The sequence below is a fragment of the Cynara cardunculus genome, assembly GCF_001531365.2.
Source record: "Cynara cardunculus var. scolymus isolate 2C chromosome LG 14, CcrdV1, whole genome shotgun sequence".
NCBI classification, from domain to species: Eukaryota; Viridiplantae; Streptophyta; class Magnoliopsida; order Asterales; family Asteraceae; genus Cynara; species Cynara cardunculus.
In genome coordinates, this window is record NC_037541.1 from 8,904,890 (window position 1) to 8,916,516 (window position 11,627).

General features: G+C 36.6%; 1 protein-coding gene across 1 annotated transcript; it reads right to left on the bottom strand.

Annotated features, from left to right (window-relative positions):
• Nucleotides 1-245: 245 nt before the first annotated feature.
• On the bottom strand, nucleotides 246-10,378 carry LOC112526467 (dynamin-related protein 1E-like). Its single transcript, XM_025136749.1, has 15 exons — nucleotides 9,977-10,378; nucleotides 9,142-9,205; nucleotides 8,929-9,036; nucleotides 8,563-8,664; nucleotides 8,378-8,428; nucleotides 8,229-8,290; nucleotides 5,128-5,218; nucleotides 4,971-5,035; nucleotides 4,459-4,653; nucleotides 4,115-4,234; nucleotides 3,784-3,854; nucleotides 3,050-3,275; nucleotides 2,916-2,966; nucleotides 2,183-2,641; nucleotides 246-527 (listed from the first exon to the last, which is right to left on the bottom strand). Exons 1-15 carry the CDS (start codon nucleotides 10,115-10,117, stop codon nucleotides 399-401), a joined length of 1,935 nt encoding a protein of 644 aa, XP_024992517.1. The 5' UTR covers nucleotides 10,118-10,378; the 3' UTR covers nucleotides 246-398.
• Between the last annotated feature and the right edge of the window lie 1,249 nt (nucleotides 10,379-11,627).

Sequence of the window (11,627 nt, forward strand, 5' to 3'; positions counted from 1 at the left end):
GGAAAAGCAAACAGTCTGAGTGATTCAGATTTCAAACGTAAAAAAAACAATCCGACTAATTCAGATTTCAGACTTCAACACCAGCTCTTAAAAATCAGAAGTGAAATCAAACTTCAGACTTCAACAACTCTAAAAAACAAAAGTCACCTAAATACCAAAAATCCCATAACAAATGGTGTTTTTATATCAAAATACAAGCTTCAAAAGAGCACATAATGACATCTATATAACTTATAAAGAAAATGATAAACACACAGTTTAAGATTATCATAAATTTCTGTTGTACAACACATGAAAAATGAATCACATACACATAGTATGTCAACTGCTACTATAATCCAAAAGAAGGAAGGCCAAAGTGTGAAACAAAAATATGACAGAATTCATCTCCATCAACATCACCGCACCCACGACACAGAGTCGATCTCGTCCCTCGCTCCCTTGTATAATTCCAGTCTTTTCGCTATTTCTAGTCTTTTTGACATCAAAGACGGATCTTCGTCTAATAACTCTGCAAGTTGTTTAGCCTGCAAAAACCACAATCAATCCCTTTTTGTTACGAATTTATTACAATTATCTTCCTTTCTTATCTTTGATACAAAAACAAACGGTAATTAACGAAAATGTAGAGGGGATCAATGATGAGCATGCAGCTACAAACCCAAAAAACAAATTCAAAGCGGTGGCAACATTTGACCACAAGAGTGTAACGGTCAAGGGCTTGACCCCTCCTATAGCCCATTTACTCATTTAAAATAACAAAAGCTACATATAAACCCAAAATTAAAGGCTAAAAATTAGAAAATCTGCTAAATAGGATTCGGACCCACACCCTTTTGAGCTATAAACACTATTACAACAACTTAGACCAACCAATCATCACAAACTTTTATTACAAGTTAAGTTTGAAGATATATAGGGGCACATCATGAAACATTACGGTGCCACCAAAGTTGTTAAACCCCTCAAGGCACATTTAGGTGCAAAGGGGTCCCGGGGCCTAGGAGCGAGGCGCAGCATGACGCATGGGCCTTAGGAATGCGAGGTGCATCTTATCAATATAGATATACACACACTCACAGTTACACACAACTCAATTATGCAACAAGTACAAGCCTCCAATTGAGCAACCACCGGTACTTTGATAGAGACAGAAGGGAGAAAGGGTTATAGCATGAACCATGAAGGAGAAGTTGTAAGGTCTAGGTATTCATAGAGAAGGAAGCTTGAAGTTGTAAGGACTAGTTATTTAATATTAAGGGTTTGACTTATATCATCTATTTAATAACCTCTTTTTTAAAAAGTCAGAAGATGAGAAGATGAGAAACTTATTTAATATTAAGGTTTGACTAGGTATTTAATAACTCTTTATGAGGCGTGCCCAGGCCCACAAGGAACCTCAACCAAGGCACAGCGCCTTGGTGAGCCTTGTGAATACGCCGAACCTCGACTTCAGAAAAGCCCAAGATCTTGAGCTTATGAGCCTCAAAGCCTAGGCATGCCTTAGGAGGGCTTTTAACAACTACGGGTGGTACAGAACGAAACATTACTGTGGCATTGGCACTCTTAAGAAACATAAATCTTTTTCTACTACGACGGAACCATGAGTGGTGGCACAGGTCACTATATGCCCATATACAAGTCCACCCCTGCAGTGTCCTAAGTTATACTAGAAGAGTGTAGTCTTTTCTTACCTTGGCTATGTTTTCTTTTACCTAATTCTGTTTTTATGTTGTTGCTTAATTTTAACAACATTTTCTCTTGTCTCAAAGTTCTTCTTGGAACCTTCTTTTTTCCATCTCCTAGAAAAATTGGGTAAATGCTCCCTTTAGTTCGCACAACTTTCACAAGCTGGAGCCTTTCACACTTTGGCCATTTAACAAAAGGTAAAGTATGCGTACATCTTCTCTTACCCCTCCCTCTCCCTCCCCGAACCCTACCTTCGGACAGATTTACCAGGCCTTTTTAGTTTGGCCTTTTGTATTTGTTCCAACTGTTGTTCTTTTACCGAGGATGTCGCCTAAATCTCTTTTGTTGCATTCTGAAACCAATATAGGGTTCCTAGTGTAATGTTGCTTTTCACCATCTCTAAAAACTAAATCCATGGGCTTTGAATAGTAAATTTAATGGCATGAACAAGTTATCACAAGTTAGAAAATGACAAATGTAGAACAAGAGTTACCTCTTTTTTTCCTATTTGTGTGTAGAAGTAGTTGAGTAGATTTTGCTTGGCTTCTTTAACTTGGCAATAAACGACGGCCTTTGGAATCGTGCTCTTGAGTGTGTCGGAGACCATACCAATATAAGATGATACGTTTGATCCTATCCTCCTAAAATGCGCTTCTGCATAACGATCCCCTAAAGGGTCAACTGCGCTTCCACGGTCCGCAGCAGGAATCCCGCGATCTGAAGGTGGGTTTTTGCGATCAGCAGATGACGCTCTGCGATCTGCCGGTGATGGAGTGGGACCTACTTTCTCGACTTCCTGGGGAAGTTTCCGGAAGAAATCCACAGTCAAGTATGAAGACTCCATGTCCACCAACCGTACAACTGTCTTTTTACTTTCATCGCGAAATTTCTCCAATGCTTCACCAGCAGCAGCGGCAAGAGCAGATTGCAGAGTCGGAAAACGCCTCAACTCCTGTAACCGCCAGAGAAATAAGAGCATGTCACTTTTTAACAAGAATGCAAATATCCTACTCCCTCCAAATAAATGTCCAAAATGAAAAAAAGGCACATAGTTTTAGAAATGTGTAATTATTACACTTTTTAATCAACTAAATGACCATTTTACCCTCAATAACAAAAGGAGAAATGAATTTCTCCATCTCATTGTCAGGGGTGGAGAAATGGAAAGTGGACACTTATTTTGGGACGGAGCAAGTAATAAAACAAGTATGCTTGTCAAGTCTGACCTCGGTTTCTCCAATCGACTTCCTGACGAGTTCTTTTAGGACAAAATGAACCTAAAGAATGTTCTTCAAGTAAGTCAAACAGCTCTATGTCAACACTATTAACATATTAGAAATGATGGTAGAATACTACTTACTGCATCCACAGAAGCTTCAGCAGGTCCCCTAAAATAATTCAATGAGCCCTCAATAAGACGTCGATAACCTTGTTCAGGAGCAATCAAATGTGGCTGGTAACCATCAGCCTCTGAGACAATTTTTCTCACATTCTGTAGAGAAAGATGCCTATCGAACGGAAGTTTCCTCAAAGCCGCAGGAAGCTGGTTGTCGAACACCCCATATATTCGGTCACCCCCAGGACGCCTGACATTAAAGGAACAACTCAAAATTCAATCAAATGCAAAATTACATAGGAACAATCCCCAAGCATGGTTCTACCCGACATTTTAGGAACAACCGAAAATTTTATCAAATCCAAAATTACATAAATTAAGGGGCCTTTAACCAACACAAACCGGGTAACCGCTTACCCGGTAAGAGTCACCATCCTCACTTATAGGGTCAGATTCTCGGTCAGCAAAATGGAACAGTAAAATTGTTCGTAAAGACCACCATCTCTGACCGAGTAAGCATCTCTGACCCAGTAAGAGGGAAAAGGTTCTTAGGTACCTGGTAAGAGGCAACAACTGTTTAGGAAACAACCCCTAAGCATGGTTCCATCCAATAAGTAAGAAACTAATAAATTTCCGTAGATATGTATGTAGTCTTCTTTAGCTAGTATGTTTTCCTGAAGAACATTTCACATTGCAATTTTAAAGATAAGATTGATATGGTGCCAATTGCAAACTTGACGGTCAAGAACAATGCTTACCCTCCATCTAGATGCTCCTTAAATATTTTGTCAAAAGCACGGCAAAGTTCCAAGATAGTGTACAATTGAGCCTGAAAAAGAACAGTTTAGTGAATTGAAGACAATTATGTCATTATTTTTTGTAACCGTGGGTATGTGGGCCGACTTACGCACACCACAACTAATCCCATGGGGCCCTGAAGTTAACAATCGTGCAAACCCTCCAATGGTCGACAGGGGACTTTAACCAGTGACCTCTGGGGAGCAAACCCAAGGTCTTACCAGTTGCGCTACCCTTCAAGGTTCAATTATGTCATCTATAATGACGCATACAGATACAAAAGCTACTCACCCCTGCATCAACTGCAATTGGCCTCCCAAGACGATCCAACTCTGCCTCCATATCGTCAACACCTTTGTTTATCAAGGAAGTGATGCCTGGTATTTTTGCTTTGATTACAGATTCCAAATGCTGCACACAGAAGCATCCTTTTGAGATGAAATTTTGTGTAAAAAATCATTATCTACCAAAAGAAGAAAAACTAAGCACCCTCTCCTCTGGCAATAAATGTCCATTACACCTTGATAAAAAAAATTAAAAACATTATAATAACACCTCCTAATCACAGTAACTTTTCACTAAATGTTAGTGAGGTTCACAAAGCAACCTGCACAAAAGAAATTGAAAAAACATACCTGTGATAGAAGTTTTGCCAAATACTCTGAACCCATTTTACTGGCCAAATGACCATAGTCAGGACTTGTAGCAAAATACTCCTGCTCCCTTCGCCTTGCATACATCATATCAGTATTTTTGTTAATATCAGCTTGGGATCTATTTACAATGCCCACCCAAGGATGTTGCAGACGATAAGCTCTGCCTTCAAGGACCTTTAAGAGAATAGTATTAACATCAGAATCGAAGGAGTAACTCGGAAGGTAATCTTGAAACATTCCTTGCAGCATTTCAAATCTTTATTGTTCCTCACTTTCTCTCTTTGACACACTTTTCACAAGCGGGGACTCTTCACAGAAACAGCCACTTTAGCCCAAGGGATAGAGCTCAGGTCTGTGTACATCTTACCCTCCACAGTCCCCACCACCGGTGATATACTGGGTTTGTTTGGTTTGGTTCGTTTGAAACTTTACACATTCATTAAGGTGAGGATACTAGGAGGGAGGGGGAGAGAGAGAGAGAGAGAGCTCACATCCAAAGCATTAGTTCCTTTGTCCATCAGATCAAGCTTTGTCAACACCCCAAATGTCCGTTCACCTGGTCAAAGTTCAAGAATGCATGAAATCAAAAAAAAAAATACAAGAAAACCATGAAAGACAACATTTCTGCCAGTAGTGAAGTAAGCATACCCGATGGATCCACCTCTTTAGCAAGTTTAATTGCATCAGACGTGGCAATATCTTGGTTGGCAGGAGATATTGCTAGAATGATGGAGTTGGGCTGAAAAAGACCAAGCAATCATATCTAAGAACCAAGAAAAGACATGCAAAGAAAAAGATGAAGGGACAACGAGAATACATAATCACCCTTCACACATTTTCCTATAACGCCAGGCAACTTTATCACAAAAAAAAATCAGTGTGCTAGGATGTGGCAGCACTTTCCTTTTCTCAATGGCCCATGAAAATTGCAAGATTTCCTCTTATGGAAAGATTCCATGTTAAAATTTACTTATTTCTCCTTCATCATTACAAATCAGCTGATGGCAATGATTTGGATCCACAAAATTCCCTTATTTATTTTGTTAAAAGGATATTTTAGATATAAGACAAGTAGTAAAAGATGTTAGTTAAACTATGCCAATTTGTCAAACAGTTTAGCTCCTATATGCTAAGTCAAACAATGCATTTCCATGGTACAGAGAAAGTATGAACTTTAAGCAGCACAGACTGATCAACAAGTCTACTAACATCACATATAGCAAAGGAAAAGATGAAGGTAAAAAGTTAAACACAATTGTGTGCAAGTCACAACTTTATAGAAATTTAACCAAGGTTGTGATGGTAAGTAAATCGGTGTAGCAAAAATTTTGCTCAGTGAAGCATCAACAAAAAAAGCACATTTTGGTGGTCATGATGATCCCTTCATGCACACGGAGCAAGTAAGTTGTCACTTATTGCACAGAGCAATACAATTGGTCTTTTCTTCACACACAAAAGTCTGTAGTCAGGATTCTTTCGCCCTAATTTCATTTTGAAAACCATCCCCTCCACTTAATATACATAATCACACCTAACCCACTTAAATTACTAATTTTTTCTTAGGCATTTAATTAGATGATCGGGACAGTTGATCATCAACCTCCACCTAGGCAGGCGCTTAAGCAAATTTTTAGAAACTACTCTTAATTCATGTCTATCTTTTGTTACTCGTATTTACTGGTATATTTGAGAGAGGAGAGATTGTGATGGTTTGGATACGTTTGTAGGCGACCAATGACGGCGCTGATAAGGAGAACAGAAACTAGAAAGTGATGATCGAGAGGATGAGGAAGGGAAGGCTGAGGGGGAAGAAATGAGATGAACTATTGAGGATAGACATGGCAGCCTTAGACATCTCTGAGGACATGACCTCAGATAGAAGAAGGATTAGGGTATTAGACTAGATGTTGGGACTTATAACTAGCGTGGTTGGGCAGAAGGGAGTTGGAGCGGTTGGGGTGGCAGTTTATGCAGGGATGTGTTTTTTTTTTTTTTTTTTGCTTTTACTTGCTCTCTGTGTGTTTTGTGTCATTGCTTAGTGTGTTTTTGCGTTACCTCACTTTCTTACTTAATTTTTCTCACTCTCACCATGTGCTACTCCTTGTTCCTTATTCATGACTGCTCACACATGAGCACCGCTCTACTGTTTGAGGTAGAGGTCAAGTGTACATCTCACCCCCCCGGCCCTACTTTCGAGTGAGATTTACTAGGTTAGACCAGTTTGGTTTGGTTTACCTTGCTTTATGCCATTGCTTATTTTAAATTTAAATATATACGTTTTTTATCCAAAAAATGAAACATTTCCTTTATTTGTAAGCTTTTAATCTTAATTTAGTTTTATGTCTATTAGTAATCAAATCAAACCAAACTAACCCAATAAATCCCACACAAAAGTAGGTTGTGGGGGTAGAAGGTACCCAGACCTTGCCTCCACCCCCACCAGATGGTTTTACTCATATTTCGGTCTATTTTTCTTTATTTTTGTCCTCCCCTATCAAGGGATAATCTAGACATTTAGACAAAAGTCAAATATTTGATCATAATTGTCATAAGTCAAATGTTGCATTATTTGGACGAAGAAAGTGTTATTATTTATTAAATATTCATTACCTAATATTATTAGATTGTCTAAATTTGTACACTAATATATTTTATTGTTCTCTAGATTAATAATTTATGTTTAGCAAAACCATATTGATTTTTATAGATAGCCTTTTACTATAAATAGGTGTTCTGTTTGCAAATTCTCTTTTTCTACCAATTATTTATTTGTATATTCAAAATAGATCACTTAATGCATCTGCTTCAGGAACAGCTTAATCTGCACTTAACTGATTAGGCACTAGGTCAACTGCTAACTCCGCTTGGCGCTTTTTTAAAACACTGGTTGAATTAATAGTCTTTACTTGTAGGATCTACAAAAATTTACTCCAAAATTCATCACAAAAAGAACAAAAACAATGACACTTCCAATCATTGAACAATTACACAAGAATTTGGGAATCATATAAATGGGAAGAACAATAGAAAGTTAATTAACCATCCAATGTATAAAAAACTCATGCATAGCTTTGGTCTAATATTTTGAATAATAGAAAGTTAATTAACCATCCGATGTACAAAAAACTCATGCATAGCTTTGGTCTAATATTTTGAACATCAGACACTTTGCAAACCAAAGGACTCCTATTTACTAGTTGGTTACTATGGTATTGTTAAATAGAAGTACAACAGCACACTGATTCATATCCAGTCACACGACATTGCAATCTAAACTATAGATAGTTAATTAACCATCCGATGTATAAAAAACACATGCATAGCTTTGGTCTAACATTTTGAATATCAGACATTGTGCACACCAAACTACTCCTATTTACTAAGTTGGTTACTATGATATTGTTAAATAGAAGTACAACAGCACATTGTTCAAATCCAGTCACACGGCATTACAATCTAAACTACATCAAAGGCTATATAGACCAATTACCATCAATGGATTCATGTGACTGATACAGAGCAGCATTGGATTCATTTTCACTCAAAGAAGCATGCATATACATACATGCAGATGTATGCATACAAACACATGACGGGATGAAAGAATCAAATATATTTGTCTAAGTTGAGTTCATTAACAATAATAGAAAATAAACCACCATTACCTTCTCAACGTAGATATGACGGAGCAAAGAGCAAATAATATTTGTCAAAGTTCATTAACAATAATAAAAGATTAATGAAATTACCTTCTCAACATAAGTCCGCACCATAGTTTCAATGTCTTCAACTATAGTTTCAGATTGTCCCTCTGCAAAGAAATTGATTCTTCGTATTAGATGAAGGCCAATTCAACCAGAGAATCCATTCATAATAATGAAAGGTAGAGAGTACATACCAACAGCAACTTTTGTCAATCCGGGTAAATCAATTAAAGTTAAGTTGACAACTGGAAGAACAGAAAAAGCACAATGAGGCATCAGCATCATTTAAAAAAAAACATGCAAAAACCAGGGGTTCATGATAATCATTTAAAAAACACTAATACAGCAAGTCAACATGATGAATATCAACAAGACACACCCTTTGGCGAGTAGATACTGAGATGGATTGGAATTGGAGATATTTGTTTGGTCTTCCCCGTGATTCTGTCTGTTTCATCCTGAATTTCCTTACGAACCAAAGCTGTAGAAAGGTTGAGATGTTAGAAACTATTGTTATTGTCTTATACTAATGAACCAAAATGTTGACAGGAAGCATTAAAGTAAATTGTTCTTTTAATTAATGCGATTGAGTGAAATACATGCCAATTTATGAAGTTACAAAAAACATATGTGAATGGTTGTACTTAGTAATCTGGATGATCAAATGTACAGATGTATAAGAATTCACATAAAGAATCAAATATTAGAGAAGATATTTAAAATCAGTAGCAGTCACTCCACATACCAAAATCAGTGAATCTCCTCCGGGGCAAATGTCCAAACTCAGCATACTCTTCTTGCCTGCCCTCTGTCTTGTGTAACTGCAACACCAAGGGCCGTCTTGTGACAATCCCTGAAATAGACATGCATCACTGACTAAGTACATCAAAGGAACACTAAAAGGTTAAAAAATATGACCATATAAACATTTATACATAATATGAAATAAACAACTAACCAGATCCTCTAGGAAGGAAATCTCTCCCAACAATGCTCTCTAACACCGAAGACTTCCCAGAACTCTATTATCAGCTCAATTGCAGAAAACAATTAGATAAAGTAAAACTCCATAAATAAACTGTAGTGAGATAAATTTACAATTACAATAGCAAACATATACTGATATACAAGTTAAAGGACATGCTTTAACTTTGACCATTTAAAATGAAAGCACAAAGTTTTCTACGAGAACAGTCAAGGAAAAGGTATATTTTCAAACCCAGTTTCTACAATAAACAAAATATCCTGAAATCTGAAACTTTCATAGCGCCCTCCTCCAACCTCTCTCTCCCACTCCGAGCATACTCATTGGCGTTTGCTCTTAAAACACTTCAAATATACCCAAGGAGCAATCACAGGAATAACAAAAATATTTTGTGGAAGCTTCAATTTAAGATATGTTTTGGGAACTTCAGTTTAAGATCTTAACTAAATGAGTTTCATTCCCATTTCAAAATCTTGAATTCCATGCTTCCAAACACTGCCTGAAGCAAACGATCGAATTTTAGTGTATGCTTTCTTTACCAATATCGCTAGTTATCGTACTCTCACTAACAAATATCTCTCGCTCTGACCGATTCGAAGAGATCTTGAAAACCGAAAACAAAGGCAAAAAAAGAATCCATGTTGAAAGCAATGTTTTAAAACCGCGTTTCATTTTAAAAATAAACGGATCAAGTGATACGATCTTATTCTGCCTTCTCTCACACAGAAATCGGAACACTTTTGAGACAGTTCTAGCATCTATAAATTCAAATCACATATAAGGTTAAGGAGATGAAGAGAAAACATACTTGACCACCGACGACTGCAACGGAGGGAAGAGCATCCCAGAGGGAAGAAAATTCGGAGTCTCCACCCCCGTAGTCACCAAGAGCAGTACAAGCTCTTTGTATACGATTTACCAAACCTATCAAGCTCTCCATAGTCGCCATAATTAATGATATCAAAGGTAGTCTTGTTTCAGACCCAGTGAAAAACCCTAGGAGATGAGATCAGATCCCTACAGAGAAAACACTTCTCCTTGTTTGTGTATACGAATTGGGGATGAAGAATCGGAATTGGATTCAAGAGAGAGAGAGAGAGAGAGAGAGAGAGAGAGAGAGATTGAACAAGCTGTGAATTGGTCGTGATGGAAATGAGAAAGCAGGAAAAAAAGGGGGTGATGCTAACATACGCCTTTGTGCTGGTTTTGAATTTTTACTTTTTTGTCTTTTATTTTAATTGGCCGTCTGCTCCAATTCATTTGGAATTCCTTTTTAACGTTTCATTTTTATTATCTTACATATTTGAATTTTAAAATTTTATAATAAATGATTATTTATTTATTTCTAAATAATTTTATTAAAAGACAATTTCTGAATTATTAACAGGTGAATCTTGTTTGGTAAAAGAAAGATCTGAGTTTTAATGGTTCTAAAAACCCTCAAAATAATTTTGTATTTTTTGTGTCCCATGACCATTCAGCACCATAGTATTATTCTGAATAATTATCAAACAATTAATATTTCATTCTGAATAATTATCAAACAATTAATATTTCATTTTGAATAATTAATCATTCTAACCATATAATAATTTTATACCAAACCATTCAACAACTGCTAAACAACTCCTAAATTACGAATTTAGGCCACACAGTTTTTTATTTATCTTGAATGTAGTTTTTATAAGCTTTTATTATAAAAACGCTTTATGGTATAATTTTTGTTTGGTTTTGATAGTTTTGGGTCCTGCATTTTTTGATGCTCATAGCAAAAAAAAGGTAAAGATGCCCCTACCCCAATTAACAAGACATAGAGAAACAATACCTTGGTTCATGGACACTCGTTCCCGACAAATGGAAGCATCAATAGTTGATTAATAGTCGACCCATCATTTTGGTTAACTTGTAAGCATTTAAAAATGGAATATTAGGCCTCTACAGACAATGTCTCATGAATAGAAGGAGCTTTACACTTCCTCATTCTAAAAAATGATCGCAGTTGTGAAACCAAAAGATGTTCTTATTAGATCAATATAAAACCTATACAAATTATAATTATATGCTAAGAGTTCTTGTTGATTATAAAAACAATCACCTTATTTGCTGTGTTTATGCATGAGGTTCATATCATGTGAGAATCTCAAGAGATCCAATCATAGTGTTCCTTTTGGTGTGAAACTGTTGAATCCTATTTCCTATCATATTTTCTCACAAAAACCAGTATCTTCTACATGTCTACTCTGCATCATTTATCCCTTGGAAACAAAACCCAGATAAAGAAGACTAGCAACAGCCTAACAGGTAAATATGAATCGTATGAGTGCAAGATATTTGAATCAAAAACTTTCATATGCCCTGTTAGCAAATTGGAAGAGTGAAGAATTAACCCACAAAAAGGTAAGTTCTTCAATAAGACAAAAGCAGAAGACATGTCCTTCAAAGATATATAGCAAACTTTA